The following is a 28,000-nucleotide window of genomic DNA, read 5'->3' as shown; positions in this document are numbered from 1 at the left end:
CTTTACATAGCTTAGCTGTGTGCCTGAGCAAATGCCATAAACATGCTGTGTACAAAGAGAGGCAGTGGTTCTGTTCCCTTCGGCCATTGCTTATTGGAAGTGTCATTCACATGTTGTATCGACCCACACTGGAGCCTCCTGGTTTTGGAACTGTAACTCTTGACCCAGTAGACCTGCTGGTCATTTGATTGGTCAGTGGTTCTGTGAATTTGGATAAGGAGAGAAGCACTGGCGATGCTGACCGTGGATGTGACCGGGAGACCACGCCCTCGGACTCATGGCTTATTGGAAGTGTCATTAACCCACACTGTAGCCACATTAGACCTGCTGGTCATTTGATTGGTCAGTGGTTCTGTGAATTTGGATAAGGAGAGAAGCACTGGAGGTGCTGATAGTGGATGTGACCGGGAGGCCACACCGTCGGACTCATGGCTGTAGTCTAATGCCAACAGTGGCAATACCATGTCCGGTGCGGTCCATCTCTCACCTCGAGGAGGGTGTTGCTCCATATCTTTGACTTCCATGGGATTGGTGGGAATACAAGGCGCCGTCACCTACTTGAAGGTGGGACCAGCGCGTGTCTGAGACAACCGCCCTGGAGGCCGCAGTCCAAGCGCTGCTTGTCCTGCAGCGACAGTGATGCCGGTCCTCTCTGCTAGCATGCTTAGCTGGCTTCTCATGGAGGGCGGTCCTGCAGTGCCCAGCCTCATCTGCCACTTGGCAGTGCAGCAGTGGCTCAGAGTCCGGTGGCTGGAGAACTGGGAAGGTGTGTTTGTGAGCTATGCTGCCTGCTCCTGAGCAGAACTTGCCTGAGCCCAGCTGGTGGCGGCCACAGTCAGCACCGTGAAGCCTCCAAGCTGAAGCAAGAGCAGCACAGCCTGCCTCCTCACCCAGGATGTCCAGCTAGCTGCCTGGGAGAGCCAGCATCATCTGCCACCATGGTCAGAGGCAGCTGACAGCCTGCCTCCTTACCCAGGATGTCCAGCTAGCTGCCTGGGAGAGCCAGCATCATCTGCCACCATGGTCAGAGGCAGCTGACAGCCTGCCTCCTTACCCAGGATGTCCAGCTAGCTGCCTGGGAGAGCCAGCATCATCTGCCACCATGGTCAGAGGCAGCTGACAGCCTGCCTCCTTACCTAGGATGTCCAGCTAGCTGCCTGGGAGAGCCAGCATCATCTGCCACCATGGTCAGAGGCAGCTGACAGCCTGCCTCCTTACCCAGGATGTCCAGCTAGCTGCCTGGGAGAGCCAGCATCATCTGCCACCATGATCAGAGGCAGCTGACAGCCTGCCTCCTCACCCAGGATGTCCAGCTAGCTGCCTGGGAGAGCCAGCATCATCTGCCACCATGGTCAGATGCAGCTGACAGCCAGCTGACTGAGATCCGGCCGCACAACAGTAGCTGCAGGGCGCGGCTGGTGAGAGGACGGCGCACGCCTTAGCCCTTTTCATGAGCCTTGTGGTCTAACGTCAGATGTGGTATTATTTGGTTTGATGTGGACTACCAACAGAGATGGTGCTAGTCAGACAAGTCTCATCTCAAACCTGAGCGTGTTGAATCCCATGCTAGGCCACCAGGGGCAGACCCTAAACGGACCTATCCACCAGTCAGGAATGTACCCCTTAACATTCATGTCATTCATCTATCAGTGTTCCTCCAGAAGAGCTGGTGCCTCAGGGCAATAGACCTCAAACACATCCTCCAGTTAGGAATGTAACCCTTAACTTTAATGTCATTCATCTATCCGTGTCCCTCCAGAAGATCTGGTACCTCAGGGGAATAGACCTCAAACACATCCTCCAGTTAGGAATGTAACCCTTAACGTTCATGTCATTCATCTATCAGTGTCCCTCCAGAAGAGCTGGTACCTCAGGGGAATAGACCTCAAACACATCCTCCAGTTAGGAATGTAACCCTTAACTTTCATGTCGTCCATCTATCGCTGTCCCTCCAGAAGAGCTGGTACCTCAGGAGTGCTGCTTTTTTTAAAAAAAAAGAAAATTGCCTCTTTATTGCTTGATAATTTTTGCTGATGCATGTCTGTGCAAAGCTGTAAGTGGGAGAATACAATAATGATGAAAAGGTGAATGAATGGTTGGCTGAGTATCTGCATTGATGAATGAGTGGGTGAGCGTTTGAGTGTGGATGAATGAATGGGCGAGTAACCAAGAGTATATAAATGGATGAAAGAGGAACTGATTAAGTACATATCCGAATAAATAAATGTAAGCATGGAGGATGTGATCTGTCCCTCTTTCATCCCCACACTCAATAACTTACTCATTCATCAATTAAATACCCACTTATCAATGCATGTAACCTTTCTCACACTCATTAACCCTTTCTAGACCCGCACACAAGACTGACATTGAATGAAGAAAAACTCATATATAAAACACCAGACACAGGGGCTTTGCCAATGTTTTATCAAGAGAATGTGCTATGAGGGACTGAAACCGCTGTCCGACACATCTGATACCGGTTTATCTCTGAGACTCCGAACCATTTGCATTGTAGAAAGAGGTTGGTTTGAGTTCTGTAGGTGCAGTACTAATGCATTTGAGGCCTTAAACATATGAATGAACACCTCCCATCCACCATGATCTGGCTAAGCCTAGCACCATGAGTCACTGGACTGCTATTGGCTGCGGCGCCCTGGAGGTTTCTCTTGGTGTTAGCTGCGCCCTGTGCCACCACCTCTTGGTTGCCTTCCATCATCCAAAGGGAACCACAGGTGGACTCTTCTCCCAATTACTCGATGGTTACTGACTTCCAAGAACCGTAAGATAAGCACCAGCCAGCAGTCAATCCTTGGTGCTTAGGAACCCAGGTCTTGTGTATGAAACCTGGGTCATTCGCCCTCTCCTTCGTCGGGGTTAGGTGGGCATCCTCCCCTCACTGATAGGTGGGCCACCTTCCAGAGGGTGATTTAATGCCTTGTGATGTGTTCTTTCAGGCATGTTGCCTCCCTGTCCCCATGTGGTGACTTTGCCATCAGCACCTTTAGCCCCATCTTTGTTTAAGAGCTTAATGCTGACTAGAATGCAGCTGCCCTCTAAACATCCACTAAATATATGTTTATTAGCAAGTACAGTAACTAATCCTTAAACCTAATTAATAAATCGGTCTCCAAGAGCTTCCTTAGAACGAAGTCAGCGCTTCTGAGGATACTTACCGGACAGCCTTTACATAGTGTGTCATCAGTCCATTTGCCATTGTGTGTTTTGTGTTGTGTGTGTCCTCATGCTCCTCAAAAGGGTGTGGTGTAAGGGCAGTACTGTAGTTGCTTTAGTTCATCTGTAGACCTATATCTTCATGTGCATATTTCTTGTCATAGCGCTTACAAGACCTGTCTCCACATACCATGTCACCACCTTTGGCCACTGCTAGCAGGAATCTTTTTCCCTTTCACCCTTTCCCCCTTTAGTTCTTCTCCTGAAACCATATAAACTCAACCATGTAATTATTAAAACAGTGTCTTAATGAATTAAGGTTGTCAAGCACTGCTATCCCTGTGCAGCGACATGTATGTGACTGCACATGTGCGAAAGGTACAAGAAGGCAATGAATTCATCATAGGTGCATCTGGAGATCTGTGGTAATGATCTGAGCCTGCTCATTGTCTTTTGTCAGGTCATTGATCTGTTCTACGTCTACCAGATCTTCACCACCATCCTCTGGCTGTGTCTGGGGTACCTGGGCTATGGCATAGCCATTCTCTTTCTATGTGCAGTCACCATCACCCTTTCGCTCCATGAACTCCGACAGGTAAGCTTCATGAAATGATTCCTACAAATCTGCAACCCATGGGTGAAGCCAGGCTTGTGCCCACATTGATGATTATCACTTGGAAAACCTTACCTGCCTCCCAATACGACAGTCTGTGATAGTCACTGTAGACCTGTGTAGTCCCACTCTGCATGACGGTTAGCTCGCTGGCTGCGGTGGTGGTGAATTTGTGTTGTCCAGCAACAGCTAAATGCTTCATACTCTGGGGAGGCAGCAAAGGTGAACTTTGGTGGTCTTGCTGTACCGTAGAGGTTACTACAGCAGGATATGGTCTCTGGTAGAGGTTCATTTGTATGATTGTTCTTTAACTGAGTGCCTGCTGCACCGGGATTGTGGTAGAGGTGGATTTTTGTGGCTGTGCTGCACCTGAATGCTTGCTTCACACAGAGTCTGTGTTAGAGATGTCTTTCCAGGTAAATTAGGTCTGACCTCTGACACGAGGAAGGTTTGTAACTTTCACAGGTGATCAGCAACAAGTTATATTTATGAATTGTGATTTTTCGGAGAATGATCTTCAATGCAATTATGTATATATAATTTCTTGTAAGAGATTATTTTGCTAAAAGTGTAAGGGAAAAATATGAATGAAAACAAAGGACAAAACAAACAATAAATTGTGAGAAGGCTATTTTATGCACAAAAATAATTACAATAACCATTCTGTCTGCAACAACCACACAAAAGATAGTGGGAGGAATGCGCTAACCACTGGCAGTCACTCGGGTAGCATTGCAACCCATCATTTGTCACACTCTGCCACTCTAGAGAGAAGCCCGCCTTCTGCCAATCTGTACGCACCCTGCTCTTCATAGAAACAGCCCACTCCACACTGCCTGGCTAGGAACTACAAGCAGCCCCATAGCAGTGCAACCCTTCAAGGGCCTCTTCATTGAGGTATAACTTGGATCCTGTAGAACAGTGAATAAGGGACCCTGATGGTGCCTACCCTTGGCCACTGTTGGAAGGCGGACCCCGAGGAGTCGGTGAGACCACCAAGGGGGGGGGCCCTCTCACTGCACGAAGTAGCCGAGCGCTGCCGAGAAGTCTCCTGAGAGATCCTTCTCCTATCCCGTACTAGCACAGTAACACCACCACACCGGACTCAAGGAGGTTGTCTCAAGACAAGCAATTCTTTATCATCAATAAAAGGTTACGAGTTCAATATTTACACGAAGGGATCGAGGGATCCACCAAAAGTCTCAATGTCTCTTTGGAAGGGTAGGGGTAGCGGGACAGTCTTTGGCAGGAATGTGGTACGAGGGTACCTGGGGCCCAGTTCTTATCCTCACGCTGGAGGACCTCCGATCTCGGAGGGGTCGAGCCGCGACGGCGTCAGCAGGGCTCTGGCGTACAGTTCGTGGAGAGCCGCGATTCAATCAGCAGGGCTCTCAAGATGGTTTCTGTTCAGCTCGAGCCGCGACGTCGTCAGCAGGGCTCCGAGGAAGGTTCCAGCGAGGTTGGGCCGCGACAGCGTCTGCAGGGCTCCGATGTTCCAGGTGGTTCAGAAAGGGTTCACAAGAGGGAGCCGCGACGCAGTCAGCAGGGCTCGTGATGGTTCCGGCAAGAGTTCGTCTCCGTAGGGTCAGCCGCGATTCGATCAGCAGGGCTCTCGACTCCGGGATACAACTGCCGAGCTGTGGTGGGGTCGCCCCAGATATAGGTCTGGAGCCCTTTGATGTCCGGACCTATGCGCCCAAGGGGGCGGAGTGGCCGGGTGGAGGTGGCCAGACGCCCAGCAGGAGAGGCGCCAGACCCATGGGAGTTTGCAGGGTGATCACACCTCGAGAGGGGAGGACAGTTGGGGGTCCCATCGATACTGTCCTCCGCCGGGGCGATGAATGGTTCCTGCGGCACCCCCTGGCCAGTTCGTGGTGCCTCGATGTCGGGGCTTCGCTGGGGTCGAGGCTGGGTTGAGCGGGGTCGCGCCGGCTGGGGCACGGTGTGACGTGGATGCCAACAAGATGGCGGAGCCACGAGGAGTATGCGACCACGTGCAGCTCCGGGTGAAGGGCCTTGGTGCAGTCCAGACGGGTGGCCCGTGACGGCCGGGGCGGGGAACGGCCACAATCCAGGGGGTTAAGGACCACGCCACGAGGCCAGGTCCAACAGGCGTCCCCCCCAGCCGAAGGCATGGAGAGTCACCCATCTCCTTGGGGATTCTCCTCGTCAAGGCGGAAGAAGCGGGACAGGCCGTCGGCGTTGGCGTGGTCATTGCCGGGCCGGTGTTCGACGTCAAAGTCCATCCCTTGTAGCGAGATGGACCATCGCAGCAGCTTGGGGTTCTCGCCCCGCATTCGCATTAACCATTGCAAGGGCCGGTGGTCGGTCTGGACCCGGAAGTGGGCGCCAAAGAGGTAGGGCCGGAGCTTCTTGAGGGCCCACACCACAGCGAAGGCCTCGCGCTCAATAGTGCTCCAGCGTTGCTCCCGGGGCAGTAGTCGCCGGCTGATGAAGGCCACTGGTCTGTCGAGCCCCCTTTCGTCAGTTTGGGAGAGGACGGCCCCGATCCCATACTCGGAGGCGTCCGTCTGTACCACGAACTCCTTCTGGTAGTCCGGGGCTTGCAGCACCGGAGCAGTACACATGGCCGTTTTGAGGGTGTCGAAGGCTGTTTGGCAGCGGGGTGTCCAGTGTACCTTCTTGGGCTGTTTTTTGGACGTTAACTCTGTGAGGGGGCCAACAATGCTCCCATAGTCCCGGATAAACCGCCGGTAGTATCCGGTGAGGCCCAGGAAGGCCCGGACAGCGGTCTGGGTAGTGGGGGGTTCCCAGGTCTGGATGGCATCTATCTTTGCTTGGAGGGGGGCCACCTGCCCGCTCCCCACTTGATGGCCCAGGTAGGTCACGGATCCGTGGCCGATTTGGCATTTGCTGGCCTTGATTGTGAGCCCGGCCCGCTGGAGGGCGGCCAGGACGGCCTCCAGGTGGAGGAGGTGCTCGGCCCAGTGGTTGCTGTACACGGCAATGTCATCTAAGTAGGCCGCGCTGAAGGCCTCAAGCCCGGCCAAAACCTTGTTCACCAGTCTTTGGAAGGTGGCCGGGGCGTTCTTCATTCCGAAGGGCATCACCCGAAAGTGGTAATGCCCATCCGGAGTCGAAAAGGCGGATCTTTCTTGGGCGCCGGGGGTGAGCTGGATTTGCCAGTACCCGGCGGTGAGGACCAGCGTGCTCAAGTAGCGAGCGGCCCCTAGGCGGTCGATCAGTTCGTCGGCCCGGGGTATCGGGTGTGCGTCCGTCTTGGTTACTACATTCAGGGCTCGGTAGTCCACGCAGAATCGCAACTCCGGGGGGTGACCGGGAGCTGCGGCCTTGGGCACCAGGACGACAGGGCTGGCCCACGGGCTGTCGGAAGGCTCGATGACCCCCAGGGCCAGCATCTTCGCTACTTCGGCCTGGATGCAGGCCCGCACTCGGTCAGGCACCCGGTAGGCTCTGTGTCGTATGGGGGGGTTCTCCCCGGTGTCGACGTCGTGGACGCACCAGTGGGTCACCCCCGGGGTGAGAGAGAAGAGGGCTGCGTAGTCCCGCAGTAATCGCTGGCAGTCGTTGCGCTGCTCCGGGGTCAGGGACGAGGCGAGTTGGACCCCTTCGATCGATCCATCGTGAATGTTGGATTGCAAGAGGTCGGGCAAGGGCTCGGAGTCGTCCTCGCCCCCCTCGTCGGTCGCCAGCAGCAGGCTCAGTTCGGTCCGGGCGAAGTGGGGTTTTAGCCTGTTCGCATGTAGGACCCGGAGGGGGTTCCGGGGGGACTCCAGATCGACCAGGTAGGTGACGGGACTTTTCTTCTCCACCACCTTGAAGGGCCCGGTCCATTTGTCCTGGAGGGCGCCGGGTTCGACCGGGGCCATGACCCATACTTTCTGACCTGGCTCGAATTCTACCGTAGAAGTGTTGCGATCGTACCACCGCTTCATGTCCTCCTGGCTGGCCTCGAGGTTGGCTTCGGCTATGGCTCGGAACTTGCGGGTCTGGTTTCGGAGGGTCAGGAGGTATCGGTAGACGTCAGGAGGGGCGCCTCGGGGCTTCATCTCCCAGCCCTCCTTGACCAGGCTGAGTGGTCCGCGGACCGGGTGTCCATACAATAGTTCAAACGGGCTGAACCCCAGGGACTTCTGCGGGACCTCCCGATAGGCAAACAGGAGGCAGGGCAGCAGGACATCCCATTTCCGCCTGAGGGGTTCTTCCAGGCCCTGGATCATCCCTTTCAATGTTCGGTTGAACCGCTCAACCAGTCCGTTCCCCTGAGGGTGATATGGGGTCGTGAACTTGTATGTGACCCCGCATTGTTGCCACAGGGACCGCATGTACCTGGAGATAAAGTTCGTGCCACGGTCGCTCACCACTTCGCTGGGGAATCCCACTCGGGAGAAGATCCCCATCAAGGCCCGGCCTACCACAGGGGCCGTTATAGTTCTGAGCGGGACCGCCTCCGGGTACCTGGTGGCGTGGTCCACGAGGACCAGGATGAAGCGGTGGCCCAGGGCGGTTTGGGGGTCCAGGGATCCCACAATGTCGATTCCGACTCGTTCAAACGGGGTGCTGACGGCGGGAAAGGGCTGGAGGGGGGCCTTGACCCGACCCCCCGTCTTTCCGCTGGCTTGGCAGGTCTGGCAGGACCGGCAGTGGTTGTCCACATCTCTCCGCATCCAGGGCCAGTAGAAGTGGGTCACCAGACGACTGTACGTTTTGTCTTGCCCCAAGTGTCCGGCGAGGGGCACATCATGGGCCAGGTTGAGAAGGAACTCCCGGAAGCGGAGGGGGACCACCAACACGCGGCCGGCCCCGAGTTCTGCCACTTTCTGTTCACTGTACAACAGGCCCTCGGCCCAGTAGATCCAGTGGGTGCCGGTCTGGTCACCGTTGGCTTGCGCGGTCGCCTGCTGTCGGACCCCTTCGAGAGAGGGACAGGACTGTTGCTCTTGCTGGAACTGCTCTCGGGTGGGGCCCCCTTCATGTTGCCATTGCGTCAGTTCTGGTAGGGCGCTCGGAGAAGCCATCTCTTCGGGGGAGGATTCGCTGGGCCCGGGGTCGGTGTCCGCCTCCTCCTCGCTGCTGGCGGGAGGGGGTGTGAGCCCCTCGGGTCGGGCAGTCCCGGAGGTCGAGGATGAGCGGGGGGCCTGGGCGGTCATGGACCGGGTGATGGCGCAGGCCCAATCAGCCAGTCCCAACATTCGGAGGTGCTCTCGTCGTTCTACTTGAGCCCAGGGGGAACTCTCCAAGTCGTTCCCCAGGAGGCAGTCGACCGGGGCGTCGTCGCGCACTGTCACCTTCAGCAGGCCCGTCACCCCTCCCCACTCGAAGGGGACCAGGGCCATCTGGCATAGGCTTTCACTGTTGTCGGCCGTCCGCACAGGGCACAGCACATTCGGTAGAATCTGTTCAGGGGTCACCAGGTGGCAGCGGACAGCGGTGATACTGGCGCCGGTGTCGCGAAGGGCTTCGGCCCGTTGTCCGTTGACCGTGACCTGCTGCCGGTACTTCTGGGTGTTGGTTGGGATGGGGGTGCAGGGTACCATCTCTCGGCTACCCAGGCAGACCAGGGACATGGCTGCCGGCTCCCACTCAGTGTTTTCTCGGTCGAGGGCCTCTTCTTCCTCCTCTCCCCCCAAGGCGGCGGCTGTCAGCTGCCGGGGCGGGGGCCCGCCGGCCCCGTTTCTTCGGTTCAGGGGGCAGGCCGGGTCGCTGGCAAAGTGTCCGGTTTGTTGGCAGCCATAGCAGGTCACTGGTGGCCGTGGTCCGGGTCGGGCCGGGCCCACCCTTCGCGCTAGGCTCGGGGAGAGATGTGGCTGCGGTGGCCCTCGAGGAGGGCTCCTGGGGGCCCCAGCGGGAGGGTCTCGGTTCCTGTTCGGCCCTCCCCCCCCACCGCGCTGGCGTGGGGGTCCGTTGGGGTTCCTCTGGTACTCCCCCATTGAGCTCCGGGGGACCCGGGAGTTGACCCATCGATCGGCCTCGACGGCAAGTTTTCGCGGGTCGGTCATTTTGCTGTCGAGGAGGTGCTGTCTCAGTTCCACGAAGCAATTGTTGTAAAGGTGTTCCCACACGATGAGGTCGACCAGCTGCCCGTAGGTGGTTACTTTGCTCCCTTTGATCCACCCTTCTAGGGCCCGACTGAAAAAGTCCACATATTCCACCCATGTGGTACCCGGGATTTTCTTGCAGTCTCGGAACCGCTGGCGGTACATCTCCGCTGTTAGCCCGTAGCGGGTGAGCAGGGCCTCCTTCATGTGATCGTAGGAGGTCATCACCTCCTCCGGTAGCTGGAGCAGCGTGTCCCGCCCTTCACTCAGGAATCGCCCCCACAGGCCTGCGCCCCAGTCTTTTCGGGGCACTCGATGGGAGGTCATGGCCACCTCGTAGGCCTTGAACCATTGTTGGATATCGTCATTCTTGTAATACTCCTTGACGACCTCCTTCGGGATATGCACCTTGGCCTCGGGGGGCGGTAGAGTGTCTCTAGTACTGGGGGTGTTGGTCCCTCCGTTCTTGGCCTTGATCTCGAGCTCCTTGAGACTGCGCTCGTGCTCAAGAGTTAGTTTCTTTTCCTCCAACTCCCGGTGTCGTCTCTTCTCTTCTATTTCTTCTTGAAGGCGTAGCTGCTCGAGGGCCAGTTTCTTTTCTGCCAGCTGGAGTTCGCCGTCCAGTCGCAGTCGGGCGAGCTCTAGCTCGTGGCTCCGGACCTTTTCCCGCTCTCGTATTTCTTCCTCGGAGAGGCCGGTTTCTAGGCTCTTTCTTCCTCCGGTTGCCGGGGTCAGTGCGGTTGCTGTGGTCTCCGTCAGGGGCAAGGGCCCTTCTTCCTGGGAGGGGCCTGCCCCAGCCTCCAACCATGCCCTCAGAGCTTTCTGCATCTCTTCCTTGGTACCGAGGCTGGTGGTTGCAATGCCTTTGTCTCTGCAGAACTGTTTTAATTCTTTGTGCGTATATTCTTCCAGCCGTTCGGGCTGGAACTCCATTGTCGCGTTGTTTTCCTGGCTGCTCATGATGCTATTCGTTTGGATGGGTAGCTAGTGGGTACTGGCTGGTACGTACTGCGTTAGGCTCGGATCCCGTCGCTGGCCACCAAATGTTGGAAGGCGGACCCCGAGGAGTCGGTGAGACCACCAAGGGGGGGGGCCCTCTCACTGCATGAAGTAGCCGAGCGCTGCCGAGAAGTCTCCTGAGAGATCCTTCTCCTATCCCGTACTAGCACAGTAACACCACCACACCGGACTCAAGGAGGTTGTCTCAAGACAAGCAATTCTTTATCATCAATAAAAGGTTACGAGTTCAATATTTACACGAAGGGATCGAGGGATCCACCAAAAGTCTCAATGTCTCTTTGGAAGGGTAGGGGTAGCGGGACAGTCTTTGGCAGGAATGTGGTACGAGGGTACCTGGGGCCCAGTTCTTATCCTCACGCTGGAGGACCTCCGATCTCGGAGGGGTCGAGCCGCGACGGCGTCAGCAGGGCTCTGGCGTACAGTTCGTGGAGAGCCGCGATTCAATCAGCAGGGCTCTCAAGATGGTTTCTGTTCAGCTCGAGCCGCGACGTCGTCAGCAGGGCTCCGAGGAAGGTTCCAGCGAGGTTGGGCCGCGACAGCGTCTGCAGGGCTCCGATGTTCCAGGTGGTTCAGAAAGGGTTCACAAGAGGGAGCCGCGACGCAGTCAGCAGGGCTCGTGATGGTTCCGGCAAGAGTTCGTCTCCGTAGGGTCAGCCGCGATTCGATCAGCAGGGCTCTCGACTCCGGGATACAACTGCCGAGCTGTGGTGGGGTCGCCCCAGATATAGGTCTGGAGCCCTTTGATGTCCGGACCTATGCGCCCGAGGGGGCGGAGTGGCCGGGTGGAGGTGGCCAGACGCCCAGCAGGAGAGGCGCCAGACCCATGGGAGTTTGCAGGGTGATCACACCTCGAGAGGGGAGGACAGTTGGGGGTCCCATCGATACTGTCCTCCGCCGGGGCGATGAATGGTTCCTGCGGCACCCCCTGGCCAGTTCGTGGTGCCTCGATGTCGGGGCTTCGCTGGGGTCGAGGCCGGGTTGAGCGGGGTCGCGCCGGCTGGGGCACGGTGTGACGTGGATGCCAACAAGATGGCGGAGCCACGAGGAGTATGCGACCACGTGCAGCTCCGGGTGAAGGGCCTTGGTGCAGTCCAGACGGGTGGCCCGTGACGGCCGGGGCGGGGAACGGCCACAATCCAGGGGGTTAAGGACCACGCCACGAGGCCAGGTCCAACAGCCACTTAAAGTGTTACATGAAAAACATAAATAATGGCAAATAGTCCAACCAATGAGTCATTCCAACCCATCTCCCCCTCCCCCGCCCCACTCTAGACAGGGCCTGTCTTATGCAGATGTGGTCTCAAGGCCTCATCCAACGAGGCATCCACAAGGTCAAACATCTAAAGCAGAGAGGATGTCAAGAATTCATACAGAGAGGTCCAGAAGCCTCCTGCATGGAGAGGGTCTCAAGGCCTCATCCAATGGGACGAGCCACATGCTCAGATCTCCAGATTAAGACAGGGCCTTGACACAGCATCCTGTGTGCATTCACAAGCTCCAAGTTCCACCATTGAGAGGGACTGGGGACTACGACCAATAAAGCTGCAGAAGCGCACATTTCCTGCCGCTTGCGCTCTTGTAGCTTTGACGGTGAGGTTTCCACTTGCTGAAACATCCAGAGTGATGGGGTCTCAAAGCCTCTTCTAATGATGGCACTAAACCCCTTAACATCCCCAGTAGTGAGGGTTTCAAGCCTTCATTCAAGTATGGTACCACAAGCTTAGATATGCTGACGAGTCATTGCAGTGAACAAGATGAAAAAAAATAAGAAAACAATTCCAGATGGAAACATGCACTCCTTGCTGGCCGATGATGGTTGGAGGTTAAGAACTTCTCAAAGAAACAAATGATCTCCTAACCTGACATTTCCATTGTCTCTCTTAGAATAGATGCAATTTTATTACATGTGTTCATGGTGTTTGTGTCTTAAGTAGTTCCATGTCTTAACATAAGATACTAATGTAGCAATTAAACTATCTTATAAGAGTAACATAGATTTTACTTGTGCTAAAAGCTCAAGATCTCAAGTTTTATTAGTAAATTGATAGTTGAAGTGTTGCTAAAAGTAATTTATACCCATAATGTCCCAGTTTTAAAATCTGCCTTTTTGGTTCTTAATTCATAGCAAGCTCGCAAACTGGCCAGACTGGTGGAGGCGCACAATAATGTCAAAGTGTCTGTGCTCGCGAGAGACGGAGGTGAGTGTCGCAAGATAGTGATACGAAGCGGGAATATCCGGGGCTGAAAGACATGACCAGAGTTCCTGTTAGTTTAACTCTATTCTTAGGAATAAGAATGTGCAATGGGAGGGGGTCAGAAGAGAAGGGGTGATTTGGTGCTGAGGAATGCATTTTATTAGAAATTAACAATTCTGAAAAGGTTGGAAGAAATGGGAGCAAGTTGCTGCTTGTCGAATCCGTTCTTCAGATGTACTACTTCTAATACTAGGTGATCACAAGGGATATGGTTGAGCCATTTGTATTAACGGGAAATCCACACGTTAGAGGTAAGATGAATAGATGAATTATTCTTCGGAGAACAAGATGACGAGCCTGGGTCAAACCGTCACTCCCGGAATCCCGAACACGTAAGGTGTTCTAGATTCCAGAAGTGCCAGCAAGTCACCACACCATTCCTTATGAGCCAGGAAATAATCTAATTATTTCATTAAATTTAAATTGTATTTTCAATATTGTTCAATCGAGAGGAGCTTTGAATATGCGAAATGAAGAAACACAACCATAAATAAATTAAAAAATGAAATAAAATGTTCCCCAATGAAGAAATGGCTGTGTGGCTAAGCTGCTGATGTTGCAACCTTGACGCTTGCCTTCTTATCCCAGCCTTGATACTTGACCAACACATTTGATTTCCGACTAACCATTTTATTACTTTATATAAAACTGAAAATATCGGGGATTATCATTATGTAAAAAACAGATTCCCCAGAGGGCTATCTTGTGGGGTCCAATGACATGTTTCTAGTTCTCCTGTTCTGGGTTCTAATCTCCAGTCTCAGTAAAACTCCACATGCTCTCTACGGTTCAGCTACAAAACAAGGTCAGTTCAGTTCTTGGCGCGAAGAGTGTTTTTTATTTATCAACTGCAATACATGCTTTTCTGAAATCTCAGGTTCAGACATTAACCTTCCGGGAAGTTCTTTTGGACCTAATTGCTCTTTGTCTGTGCGCATGGACTGCAGAACTGGACTAAATGGTCACGTGTAGGTGTCCTCCATGAATAACAGAAAATAAAATAATCTTCTTTTATCAGCCAGGTTATTATCTTTGCTGTGCACCTAGAATTCCTAAGGCCATGTCACTATGCGTGGACATCATGATGCGCCATATTTCATAAAAGAGTTTTTACATCTCCCATGTTCCAGATAAATATGGCCATAAACTCCAACGATCCACTTTCGAGATCCGTTTTCTCTGGTGGGTGTGCCTTTCAAAATGGCCTCCAATTCAAGCAGAGTCAGAAGGCCTTTATGAAACATCCACGTAGACTCTATACCATTGATACAGTCTTTATTTCAGAGTTCACCACAGCTGGAAAAGCACTGCCCTCTTCAAATGCAACTTCACATCTGCAGTTAGGGATCTAGAACAAACACCATTGGAAAATTCTACGACCAAACCAAATCCTCCTACCAGGACACCATACAGCTCGCACCTGACCAAAACTAAATGAACAGAATGCTATAAGACCTATGGAAGATGGAAAACTGACCTAAGAGATCGGGAACAAAAGGAGAAGGAAAGAAAATATAGCTCTGGAATAACCAAGATTTCTCAAACTTAATTTTGTAGCTATCCAGGCCGGCACCCGTTTTTCTATTCACAGTAACATCCAACAGCATTGATATTGTGCCCACACGCACCATCTTTCAATCTTCATCCTGAATTGTTTTTACAGAAGGAAAAAGTCAGCCCCACTGTTCAACTATAGTTTACCATAAGACACTTTAACAACAGTCTTAACACACAATAGTTGATCTTTCTTGACCGCCTCAGGAAGCTTCACAGACTCTCAAGTACATAGATTTGCAAATGCATCCTCCATGACTGTGTAATAGGTGAACTTCCTATCCAACAATTGATGGGAAGGCAAAACGCGCTTTAAGACTTAACACTCTCCTAGTGTGGGATGTTTAACCAAAAAAGATACTCCTGTTCATGCTAAGATTGTCCAAATTATTATTGAAGATTGTTAGCATGTTTCCACATGGAGGCCATCTTAGTGAATTATATCTCATACGATCATCTCAATGGGGAGCCACTCAAATGGTCCCACTCTCTTTTTATAAGTAAGAAGAAGAAAATTAACTGCATTTTTTAAAATCCTTTTCAACAGGGTGCACTCAAGTAGAATCCCGGCTCCTTGTCCCTGGAGATGTCATTGTCCTAACGGGAAAGAATTTCTTCCTATCATGTGACGCTATCCTGATCAGCGGCACCTGCGTTTTGAATGAAGGCATGGTCACAGGTAAAGCTTAGATTCATTTTCAATAATTCTCCTTATGACAAAACCTTTAAGGTACAGGGTTCTTGGGAAGAGTCTCCATGGGTGTGGATTGTCCTAAATTAAACACATTAGAAGATCTTCCCACTGTGATGGGTGCTGTTGCTTCAGAACCATCTCACAATCCGATCAAGATTCCCTGGAGCCAGTGCCAAATCACGCCAATGTTGCCAGGACTGGTATCACTTTTTTTAGTTGTCTCTCAACCTTCCCTTCCATGTTAGTATTTCTGTTGTGTGGCTGTTGCTGCAGTGGCAGAACAGTAGCTCCTGCAAGTGCTTGTTCTACTCTCCTGCAGTATTGATCAAACCTGGGGCATTTCTGGGTTCTGTGCTTTTGACCAATGTTGATGTGATGGGGCCGGGGGCTGTGGGGCTTGGTTCGAGGATGCACAGGAGATGAATGAGACACTCGCCCATTATTGACACTTTGGCCGAGTCGGTCACCGATCTAATGCTTACATTCACATGAGACCCGTACTTTGGGGATTCGGTCTCTTTGTTTACTTAGCCTTGCGCTATCAGGGATTTGTAAAGCAAGAGGAAGATTTTTGTAGGTATATTAAATATTAAACTAGAATGCAGAGAAGGGGAGAAGGAGCAGATACCCAAGATGCTGCCATGGAATGGCTATATGAATTCTGAAAATCCCAATGCAGTCAACTCAGTGTTTTATCCTCCTGAGGTGCATATATGAGTAACATGTACAAGGGTAAAATATCAGTTATTGCTTCTTTGCCTTGAAAGAATCACAGTTTAGTGGGTTCAGTTTATATGATCAACATTATCATTTTGGAAGTGAATGTTTAAATTTTCCCATAACTTTATAAATTTGCAAGGGCGATAAAAGGGAAAAGATAATGTTATTTTTATCCTCAAAGAAAACTGGGAAAAATGAAGGGAGAAGTGAAATGAGGATTGTTTAAGAGCCCCATATGCCCCAAGCGCCTCGAATGAACCACTCTGTGAGTCTTCATGTGGCCTTCGTATTGATGAAATGTCTGCAAAGCACAATTGATTCTTTGATATGGTATTCAGATCTATTTTTTTGTAATTGAAAACCTTATGAATGGCACCATTTTCCTATTCTCCTCAGGTAAATTGACTTCCTTATCTAACAAAATGCTTTTCTCCATACACAAAAATGTCTTTGCAGATGAGAATGTCAAGTCTGTTTCTGATTTTGGCTTCAGTTATGGTTGTCCAATCAAAGGGTTCATTATTTATCATACAAGACCTATCCTGACGCTGCAGGAATTTGAATTTATCAAGTGTGATTAATAGCGCCCAGTTATAATTACTGCCAGATAAATGGGTATATATGCAGTATTTCTATACCTCAAACCTACCCAAAAGGCAGAGAAATACTGTGCATGGTTCAAGACGAGCGTAACGTCAACAAGTGATCGGCAAGGAAGCCGGTTGTGGACAGCTAGTGCACAGTGATGTAGTGCTTTTCAGAGTGCATCTTCAAGTCTTTCCTGAGTTGTTGTAGGTTTGGGAGGTCTGATGCATAAAAAGATAACGTGCACGTTTTGGTGCTTACTTCACCAAAATCAACTTGCCTCAGTATTTACCATGCATTTTTCTCTGGCAACTTAGACATGTTTAACCTGACAATTTACCTGGAAAACATTGCAGCGGGGTAGAGTTTACCGCATAACTTGTCATTGCGATCTATGTGGTGATGGGCATTATTGCACATATTTGTATTAAACAAGCCCACCATTATTGGCTCTATATGAAACCTGTATTCTGGCACAAGTTTGATATGTTATGGAAGGTGTAGTACATGGTATTTAGAGAGATGTTTCATCTTAGCTTAATTTAGATAGGCTGTTTGGTCACCCAATGGAGACTTGGCCTGGGACTGATCCAGTTGTATTATTTCTTTACATGTGTGACACAAGCATGTGATTGGGCGGTGTCTCCCCTCTTAGGTCTCTTGGGCGGTGTCTCGCCCCTTAGGCATCTTGGGTGGTGTCTCCCCTCTTAGGTCTCTTGGGTGGTGTCTCCCCTCTTGGGTCTCTTGGGCGGTCTCTTGCCTCTTAGGTCTCTTGGGCGGTGTCTTGCCTCTTAGGTCTCTTGGGCGGTCTCTTGCCTCTTAGGTCTCTTGGGCAGTGTCTCCCCTCTTAGGTCTTTTGGGCGGTGTCTCCCCTCTTAGGTCTTTTGGGCGGTGTCTCCCCTCTTAGGTCTTTTGGGCGGTGTCTCCCCTCTTAGGTCTTTTGGGCGGTGACTCCCCTCTTAGGTCTTTTGGGCGGTGTCTCCCCTCTTAGGTCTTTTGGGCGGTGTCTCCCCTCTTAGGTCTTTTGGGCGGTGTCTTCGCTCTTAGGTCTCTTGGGCGGTGTCTTGCCCCTTAGGTCTCTTGGGTGGTGTCTTGCCCCTTAGGTCTCTTGGGTGGTGTCTTGCCCCTTAGGTCTCTTGGGTGGTGTCTTGCCCCTTAGGTCTCTTGGGCGGTGTCTTGCCTCTTAGGTCTCTTGGGCGGTGTCTTGCCTCTTAGGTCTCTTGAGTGGTGTCTTGCCCCTTAGATCTCGTGGGTGGTGTCTCTCCTCTTATGTCTCTTGGGTGGTGTCTTCCCTCTTAGGTCTCTTGGGTGGTGTCTTCCCTCTTAAGTCTCTTGGGCGGTGTCTCGCCTCTTGGGTCTCTTGGGCAGTGTCTCGCCTCTCGGGTCTCTTGGGCGGTGTCTCGCCTCTCGGGTCTCTTGGGCGGTGTCTCGCCTCTCGGGTCTCTTGGGCGGTGTCTCGCCTCTTGGGTCTCTTGGGCGGTGTCTCGCCTCTTGGGTCTCTTGGGCGGTGTCTCGCCTCTTGGGTCTCTTGGGCGGTGTCTCGCCTCTTGGGTCTCTTGGGCGGTGTCTCGCCTCCTGGGTCTCTTGGGCGGTGTCTCGCCTCTTGGGTCTCTTGGGCGGTGTCTCGCCTGTTGGGTCTCTTGGGCGGTGTCTCGTCTCTTGGGCGGTGTCTCGCCTCTTGGGTCTCTTGGGCGGTGTCTCGCCTCTTGGGTCTCTTGGGCGGTGTCTCGCCTCTTGGGTCTCTTGGGCGGTGTCTTGCCTCTTGGGTCTCTTGGGCGGTGTCTCGCCTCTTGGGTCTCTTGGGCGGTGTCTCGCCTCTTGGGTCTCTTGGGCGGTGTCTCGCCTCTTCGGTCTCTTGGGCGGTGTCTCGCCTCTTCGGTCTCTTGGGCGGTGTCTCGCCTCTTCGGTCTCTTGGGCGGTGTCTCGCCTCTCGGGTCTCTTGGGCGGTGTCTCGCCTCTTGGGTCTCTTGGGCGGTGTCTCGCCTCTTGGGTCTCTTGGGCGGTGTCTCGCCTCTTGGGTCTCTTGGGCGGGGTCTTCCTTCTTAGGTCTCTTGGGCGGTGTCTCCCCTCTTAAGTCTCTTGGGTGGTGTCTCCCCTCTTAGGTCTCTTGGGTGGTCTCTCCCCTCTTAGGTCTCTTGGGTGGTGTCTTACCTCTTAGGTCTCTTGGGTGGTGTCTTGTCTCTTGGGGGTGTCTTGCCTCTTAGGTCTCTTGGGGGTGTCTTGCCTCTTAGGTCTCTTGGGGGTGTCTTGCCTCTTAGGTCTCTTGGGGGTGTCTTGCCTCTTAGGTCTCTTGGGGGTGTCTCGCCTCTTAGGTCTCTTGGGCGGTGTCTTGCCCCTTAGGTCTCTTGGGCGGTGTCTTGCCACTTAGGTCTCTTGGGCGGTGTCTTCCCTCTTAGGTCTCTTGGGCGGTGTCTTCCCTCTTAGGTCTCTTGGGCGGTGTCTTCCCTCTTAGGTCTCTTGGGCGGTGTCTTGCCTCTTCGGTCTCTTGGGCGGGGTCTCGTCTCTAAGGTCTCTTGGGCGGTGTCTTGCCTCTTAGGTCTCTTGGGCGGTGTCTTGCCTCGTAGGTCTCTGAGCACTGTTCATCCATGTTGGAGATCATGGATATATTGTGCTTGGTCAGCAGCCCATGGACTCTGGATCCCTTCCATGTGACCCCTCATGCAGCATGGTCATCTCTGCTAATTGAGCACCAGCTCCCCTTAGAGAGGCCTGAACCTGCGCCTGTGCCGTTTCCATTGAGTGCACTTGTCAATGAAACCAGATGGAGAGTTAACGCTTTGGGTGTCACCCTCACGATAAATAAATGAATACGTTCATGTGCAGTTTCATACATAAACAACACTGCCAGTAACACCACTCCTAGGAGCCACATGGCTTAGTGTTATGGTTGGTGTTGCAGTAATGGGATTAGGGTTATGCGCAGAAGAAAGTCATAGTTAGTGGAAGGACCAGTCGTAGATTCTACTGTTTACTTTTGAATAAACCCATGAAATCTGCCTTCATCTGCATGTGAAAGCGTTACTGCAGCACCGTGATCTTGGCACTACAGTCATGTTCCACAGCAAAATAACAGTGGTCACTATTTCCGTGTTGTAGGGATAAGTCCGCTTTAGCCTACGGTCAGTGTTCAATTTATTAATATTATGTTTTATGCAACATATGTTATAAAACTGAGTGAATTGTTTAGATTAGTTTTATCATTCGCTTAACTCGGATCCAAAATAAACAATCTATTGATTCACATACACGTCCTCGTCGCTTTTTGAAGGTGAGAGCATCCCCGTGACGAAGACCCAGCTTCCTCACTTGGACAACTCCATGTCCTGGAAGGAGTTCAGCGGAGAAGATTATAAGCGACACGTGCTCTTCTGTGGGACCGAGGTCATCCGAGCAGAGTCAACGGGCCAGGGTCCAGCGAAGGCTGTGGTGCTGAGGACAGGTGAGTATATGACAAGTGTTTTACTTATAGGGGCCATGCTCAAAGCCCTAAGTGTACTCAATGAAACCTCAAAGAAAGGAAAGCGGCTTGCTTTCTCATAGCTAAAGAGAGTGAAAGGAGGTCATAGGATAGAATTGCCCGATTACCGCTGACTGGACCCGGCAGGGCATCGGAAGGGAAAACCTAAGGGTTACATTTTGTGTCATTTTGGGAACCAAAGCTAACTAAGAAAAGCGAAGGATAAAGTCCATTTCATTTGTGAGTGGTGTGGTGAGACCGTAACATCTACAGTGCCTCTCAACAACTCCAGTTCTGACGGTAATTGAAGCTAAACATTGTTGTTCAATTGTCTACAGCATGACAGCTTTGTGTAAATGTCAACAGCCTTTTGAAAACTAGCCAAAATTGTTGTCTCGTGTTGTGTTCAGCTGAAGAGGCCCATTCCACAAGCAGAAATCCGCCTAAACATGGCTCACAGGACCAATTCCTAACAGCCGAGAACATGTTACTTCTTACCTTAAAAGCAGCAGAGCTGGGGATAATCTGTCCAAACATCTGATTTCAGCCATAGGTACCAGGACAATCATCCCCTGGATGCATAATTTAAAATACTTGATTGCTAGATTTATGTTGACTGTATTTTGGAATGACAGTGTTACCAGCATGCTGTAGCTAGAGACCTATATTAGAAGGCAGCTCCAAAAACTATTTTTCTGGGCGATACACAATCTTTGTACAACTGTAATCCAAGGGGATTCAAAGTTACATACATGCTTCAGTTTCTCAGACAGTAAGAGATGGACATCTGAGCTTCTGTCTGCTGAGCTAGAGAATACAGAATTGATCCTTGGCTGTGAAGGGGTTCACTGGTTTGTTCACTGCTGTTGACACTGCGGCAGTGAATGAGAAGACAGAGTCCACTCCAAATGTCTATGCGTCGGCCACGTGAAGCCCACTAGAAGCAGCTGAAGCTTGGCTTCTCCTGGGTAAACTTGGGTCAATGGCAGAAGCACCTGATCACTGTTTCAGCTGGAAAGATGATGGACTGTGGCCTGTGGTGACATTGAAGCATCATGTAATCATGTAATGATGGAATATATGAAAGCCAGGAGCCTCAGAACTGTCATTATGAGCTTCCGGTTAACAGCTTCATCAACAAAGTCTGTCCTTGTATGAAAGAAGGCTAGCTGGGATTGACTTTTTAAAATCTTTTTTATTTTTTGCAATAGTTTTTATTAACACTTACAGTAAACCCATAATTTTACTATGGTTTGGCATTTTTTATGGAAAACTCTCTAATAGTGTATTTTTCTAACCATTTGGCGTGGCAGTCCTAATCTCTCTTAACTTGGCATTATCTGCTCTTTAAGCAGGGTGACATTCCTAACTCAATTCAATTCAGTTTCACATAAGAAGTAATGTTTGAAATAATGCACACAATAAAACACACAGCTTCAAAAAGAAGCAAAAATATAGATACATCTAGTTACATCATTTCAAACAGTAACATCCAGTTTCTAAATGGTACATCAAAAATTGGTTAAGGCTAATAGCAACATCTGAAAACCACATTTTGCTTGACCCCTATCCTATTCCTAAATCTTTAGAGGTTTGATAAGAGATTGCTTGAAATCCTCCCTTGTACTTCCTTTAAATTTCAACATCTCCCCTAGTTTCAGTTGCATTGTGTGCTCTTGTGGGGGGCTCTGCAAGTAGCAGTAGGGTGAACCATTAATGGCCCTCTGCCTGTTCTGTGGAAGACAGAGCTGAGCTGTCCAACTAACACATTTCAAGCCTTTAGCAGCACAATGGTCTTCTCATCAGTTCCCTGAACTTTCAAGAAGCAAGGATGCAGAATGAGGCTACATTGGGGATTGGACAGCACAAACTCTCACCAGATGAGGAGGAGGAGGCCTATCCTTTCCCACACCTGTAACTAATCACTTGGTCGAACACCAGTTCTTCTGTCCTGACTGCGGTATTACAGACGATTATAGACAAATATGCAATGCTAAAATCACAGGCTTGTAGACTTCACAACTGCTTTTGACAGAGTGGACAGACCCATCCTCTGGAAGAAGCTAGAGGAGTTGGGAATGCCTTACAATCGTTTAACGTTAATTTTTCATTAGATACAGCAACCTGGTGCAGAGTACAAATGGGAGGGGATAAAGGTCTAACTCTATTAATAGCTACACCTAATGGATTAAAGCAAGGCTGTCTTTTGGCTCCTCTGATTTTCCCTCTACACAAGTGACCTGCCCAAGTGTTTAAAAAAAAAAAAAAAAAGTTTCCTCCAAAAATACCATCCATCAATGTACACCTTTTGATGTATGCCGACGATGCTGTTATATTAGATCTTACACCAATCAGCCTGCAACAAAATTTAAATGAGTTATTTAACTATACAGAAGACAACTTCCTAAAAGCAAATATTCCTAAAACAAAAGTAGTACCTTTTAGAGGAAAAAAAAGTTTCTCTCATTTTAATTGGAAACTCGGGGGAAAGCCATTAGAGGTATGTATATACCTATCTGGGAGAATATTTTCGCAAACCTTATAAAATTCTTCTCATTTCCAACACACAGCCCTTAAAGCGAACGCCCATATTGTCGCACTGAAGTGACTATATTCTTCCCCTGGTTTAGACATTTTCAATGTTTATTAGAGGTTTTCCGTATGAAAATACCTCCTATTTTATCTTATGCTCTAGAATATATTCCAATTAAATAAATGGCAAGCAACAAACACAAGAGAAGGGAACCTGTCCATGAAAAATGATAAGTTAATCAAGCGGTTCCAGTCCAAGCATTACGTCTCGAGCTGTCTCTAGTTACCGCCTTTGCTAGAGCCATTGCAAATATATCACATGGGGGTCAATTGTGCACTGCGTGGTTACAAGTATGTTCGTAAATCTGTGCCGTGCTCATGGGTATCACTCCCTGCTAAAGAGTGTGGATTAGTCAAAATGAAGTCGCAACCCCACCTCTGTGGGGTGTCTCCCTGGGCACTGGTCTGTGGCTGAATTAGCTTATCTTGGTTGTAAATAAGTATATTAATCGTTTGCTTGCTTGAAGTTCAAAAAAATTATTATTTTTTTTTTCTTTATTCACATTCATATCCTCAATATTCCGGGAGGAACTTCATTTCCCAAAATGCAACATAAATGTTTGTTTCAAAACATCGTATTGATCAGCGTTCCAATGCATTTCGGCATATTGCCTTCGTCAGGGAACATCTAGAAACAAAAATTAATCCATGTATAATGATACAAGAACGAATTACATGATGCGCTGTTATAATCGCGTGTGGTTAACCAGAAAGGTGGTGAACTATAGAGGGGTGCCTTAAGATACATAAATGGTGCAAAGTGTGATATAAATGTGCTAGGTGCTGTGTTTATAGCGCTATGGTGTTCAACGAAGATTTGCCGTCGTGATTGATTATTCTGAAAAAGCTCTACAGTGCCCGACTTCTATAGTGACTCGTATTGTCAAAGTTGTATCGGTACTATAAACCAGCGGGGTGAAGCAACAGTTCTAAGTTGCGATAAACGTCTGAAGTGCCCAATTTATACAGTTGCTAGTTATATTAAGGTCGCTAGTTATATTAAGGTCTTACCGATGCTGCGAAACTGGCGTGTCTATACGCTGAGGAGTCTACCGTCGGTGAAGTGATGGCTCTGAGTTACCGCGTAGTGTGGGCTTTAACGTAACTGACGTGCTTACGTGCGTTTACTCAACATAAAAAAAGGACTAACCAGGCCTTTTGCGTGAATAAATAAAGCACGGATTGAGGAAAAAAAGTTATGTGGAAAAGTGACCACTAAATGCTTAATTGTGAGTGTGGTGTGTGATACAATACTGTATTTACAGGTACAATGAAATATGACTAATATGCAACATGTTTTGTTTTCACAATCAATCAACGATACAACGGAATTACAATGGCCGTCCGAAATGGTACCCAAAAGCAGTATAATGGGTGGATGAGCCAAGATTAGGAAATGTCCGTGTACTGAACATTGTTTAAAGATAGCATGAAAATTCCACCCTGTCATTCATCCCATGTGGTTGTAATGAATTTAAATGGTATATCCAAAAGTTTTCTCTTTGCAACAATGATATGTGGTTGTCTTTCCCTTCTTGTTTTTCCACTACCTCTAAGACACAAGCTTTTAGTTGGCTGTTGTGGTGTTGCGCCTCTGTAAAATGGTGAGCTACCATGTATTTCATTTGTTTAGTTCGGATGTTGCTTTTGTGTTCATTTAGGCGGATTTTTAGTTTTCGTTCTGTTTGGCCAACGTAGGTTTTACCACACGGGCATTTCAGTAAGTATATGATGTTTGATGTGTCACATGTGGCTGTGACATGAAGTTTGATTTTGTGGCCTTTCATGGGATGCGTGATGTACGTGCCCTTGATGATGCAAATATAATCAGATGGGCGTACAGTTTATTACTTGCTGTTCAGGATATGTAGGGAGTGTACTAAAGATGGAGGCTTTTAAAAGCGGGCCGTTGCAATATATTTTTAATAAGAATCTTAGTACAGCATTAAATCTTTCTCGCTGCACAATAGCACTTTCAAAGTCTTGGACCCCTGCACACCTGAGGTTATTTTTTTAAAACTTGACCCCAAGAATAAGGTATGATCTTGATGTCAAGCATTGTTCCCAATTAAAATAGTACACATGGTATGCAGATACCGTAGAATATAAAACTCCGCAAGGATATCTAGGATTTACATTCGTTCGCAGGCTGCAACGCTGTATCATCTTAATGCGGCTGGGGAGTTTACCATTAAAAGCTTTTACCAAACTCTGGAAAAATCCTGACAGCACTACAGGTTTATGCGATCTGTGTAATGGAGGTGTTCAAGATGTACCACGTGTATTGTTTGTTTGCCCAAACTTAAGCATGGTACAGTCCAGACGTCGTTATTTAAAAGCCATCTGTCTCAGATACAATATATATTTATTGCACAAAATTTAATAATGTTTTTTAAATCGCCACCTAATTAATGGCTGTCATAATTTGTTTACATTTATAAAGAGTTTCTTAAAAATATTTGAAAGAAGATATATTATAACTGGTTTTATAAAGGAAAAGTAAACTGTATTTGTATCTATTTGTTGACTTCAGTTGAGGTCTAAATGAAATACAAATCTTGAAACAATCCTGAATCTGTCGTGACTGAATCATTCTACACCAACCTCGAAGAACATTGAAGAATCTTCACGTGCAAACTGTATAAGGGCGAAACTCTTGTCGTGTAATGTATATATTTTCTGGTTGGATGAATGAATCTAGTATTAAACAACTAGTAGGAAAAAAAAAAGAAAAACAATGTACTCTACAGATCAAAGCCTTTCTATTTCTTGTCACAGGAACAAAAGAAAGCACAAACTAATATTCCAGGTCCTCTATGAATTGTATTGAAATTAGCACTATATAAATCGGTATAAGAATCTCTTTCCAATTATCAATTTGTCAAGCTAGATAAAACCTATGCAGTACTTTTATCCACGCAGTTCTACGGTCCACGAATATTGTTTGTTTACATGTAAGTGGGGTGTGAGCACACCCAGTTTGACCATCTTGGTACCCCTGACCTTTTACATCTCCCTGTTACGGGAAACCTTGTGGAAGGTTCCGCAGACCTTCTGCCCTTTATATTTATAGCCACCCCCAAGAAACATCCACCTATCACTAGGATTCAGGGCACTCGGTCCCTTTGAGAGGTGCTGATCTTGGCACTATGAAGGAGCCTTGAATCCCAGCGAGTAAGGACAGAACTGCTCAGGAGGGTTGGAAGTTTCCTTCGAGCCTCTAGAGGTCGGCGTGGGCTGGTCTTTAGCACAGTTTGTCCAGAGAGGGAAAGAAATGCAAGAAAGTCTAAGGGTTGCTTTTTCTGTGAGCTATATCCTATAAGAACAATCTGGACCAGTTCCTTACTAGGGATCCGTGTTTGCTAGGCGTTGTGAACTTCCTTCCGCAGCTCCTGGAGTCAAACTGCCCTGTTTAGAGTCCTTCCAAGAGTGGCCGTGCCACCAGCAGAGAGAGCTCAATCTCGGGCACCATGTTCTCAAATATTCTGTGTCAATCGAATGATGCTAATATCATCCGCTACCACGTCCGTCAAAATCAAGTGTGTGAGAGACCACCTTGGAAACGGTCAAACCTTGGCCAGAAGGTGATACTCCCCTACTTTAGTGGTGCATTTCCAGGGCCAAGGTTTGGTGGTGAAAATGAGACCAAGCACCTTCCCAAATGCAAAGAAGTCAACTGTAAGTTTCCCCACCAAAGGCTTTCCTCCCTTGGGGTGAAGTATGTAAACCTATATCATTGCAGACGGTGCTTCTCCCAGACTATCCCTTCAATCTTTGATCCTGCTGATCTAGCATGCATGTTAGGGGAGTTAAACCCAGTTACCAAGATCTGGATGGTTATAAGTTAGCCTTAGTGATCGGATACTGTAAACATAGATAAAATAAGCCCGGGGTACGTATCCATCAGGGAACATTGAAGAGCGGTCAGGCTCGAAGTATTGTACAATAAATTTTATGCTTCGATTGTAATTTGTACTGATTTGAAATTCAACAATAAATGAGGACTATGCTGTAATGAGGCGCTGCATTGCTTTGTAGATTATTTTTATAAATGGAATAATCTTTATTAGAATTGCACATGTTATTGGAATATGGATAGTATGCGGCACTGAAATAGATTTGAAGAGGGATGGTGGAAAAAGGCAACAGCACCTGAACCTGGTCTCATCAGGGGGTAGAGAGAAAAGGGCTGGGAAAGAGCAAATTGTTGGTCTAATCCATTATCCATCATAATAAACCCCCTCATCCATGTAAACCTGTGGTTTTGGCGTGAACTACTTAGAACGAAATGTGGACCATGGCGCTCTGGGAGAAATGTATGTTTCTTGTACTCGGAAACAATGTGCGCTCTTGGTATTGCTTCTGTCTTGAAAACGAATCTCCTCCCTAAGCATGTTGCAGGCAGTTCTTTCATGTTCTGATGCACTTGCATGTTGGCTTAGCAGTATGTAGTGGTGTGCGAGTGGCAGCTTGGTTAACTGAAAGCAGATCTTGTAGCAGTGGAAAAAATAAACATCACACATTAGATCTTGAAAGTGGCTCTAGACAAGCGAGCCCTGTTGATAAAGCATTGATAAGCGTCTATTATGATATATGCCTTCCGATGGGGTTTGGCGCTGTATGTTGCCTCTTTTATGAAACCATAAGTTGGCAAACTGTTGTATTCTGCTTTAAGTGTCCCTATATAGGTTTTCCTGATACATGTCCTTATATAGGCACAATTCACATTGCCCTTATATAGGCATAAGATCCAAAGTCCTTATTTAGGCATTAGCCATGCTATCCAAATACAGGCATGGTCACCTACATCCGTCCACCCCAATGTCTTAACGAGTTCTTAGAAACCAGACCCTTAAGCTCTTGAGAGTTCCCCTGGCACAGGATTATTGATTTCTCCAAGAACTCATTAATTATGCATGAACCGCTATTCCTTAAGGGTTCATGCCTGACCTCTTCCTCTGCCCGACTTTACATCAATGCTAACATTCCAAGGCGCCTACCGGGTGTAAATATACCTTCCCTTGCCCAAGCAAGTAGGAGGTGACCTCGACTTTAGAGGAGCCCGTGTCCAGGCCTGACGCACTGTCAAGAGACGCTGTCACATCCCTGCTCCCAGAGAATCCAGCTTCCAGTGTTCTGACTCCCTTCGCGGGGTGTTAGAGTTCGAGACCCGGAAAGAGATTCCTACCTCTCTCATTCTCAAGGTATGGAGCTGACTAGAACCTAGAGGGACTCTTTGCATACTAAAACTTCGCATACCATACTATAGCCTACCATACTATAGAATACATCACCTACTTCTTACCTTGTACTCCA

The 28,000-nt window shown here is 49.1% G+C and overlaps 1 protein-coding gene across 1 annotated transcript in view; it reads left to right on the top strand.

The window, feature by feature from the left end:
* Positions 1–28,000, top strand: part of LOC146788631 (putative cation-transporting ATPase 13A4) — a 404,095-nt gene that overhangs the window by 204,214 nt on the left and 171,881 nt on the right. Inside the window, exons 7-10 of the mRNA XM_085635803.1 lie at positions 3,635–3,769; positions 12,953–13,025; positions 15,184–15,315; positions 19,904–20,074. Of these exons, the coding sequence (XP_085491929.1) occupies positions 3,635–3,769; positions 12,953–13,025; positions 15,184–15,315; positions 19,904–20,074 (511 nt within the window). The remainder of the gene's footprint in view (positions 1–3,634; positions 3,770–12,952; positions 13,026–15,183; positions 15,316–19,903; positions 20,075–28,000) is intronic.

Source organism: Triturus cristatus, chromosome 11 (assembly GCF_964204655.1).
Source record: "Triturus cristatus chromosome 11, aTriCri1.1, whole genome shotgun sequence".
NCBI lineage: Eukaryota > Metazoa > Chordata > Amphibia > Caudata > Salamandridae > Triturus > Triturus cristatus.
This window is presented reverse-complemented; position numbering and strand designations above follow the sequence as displayed.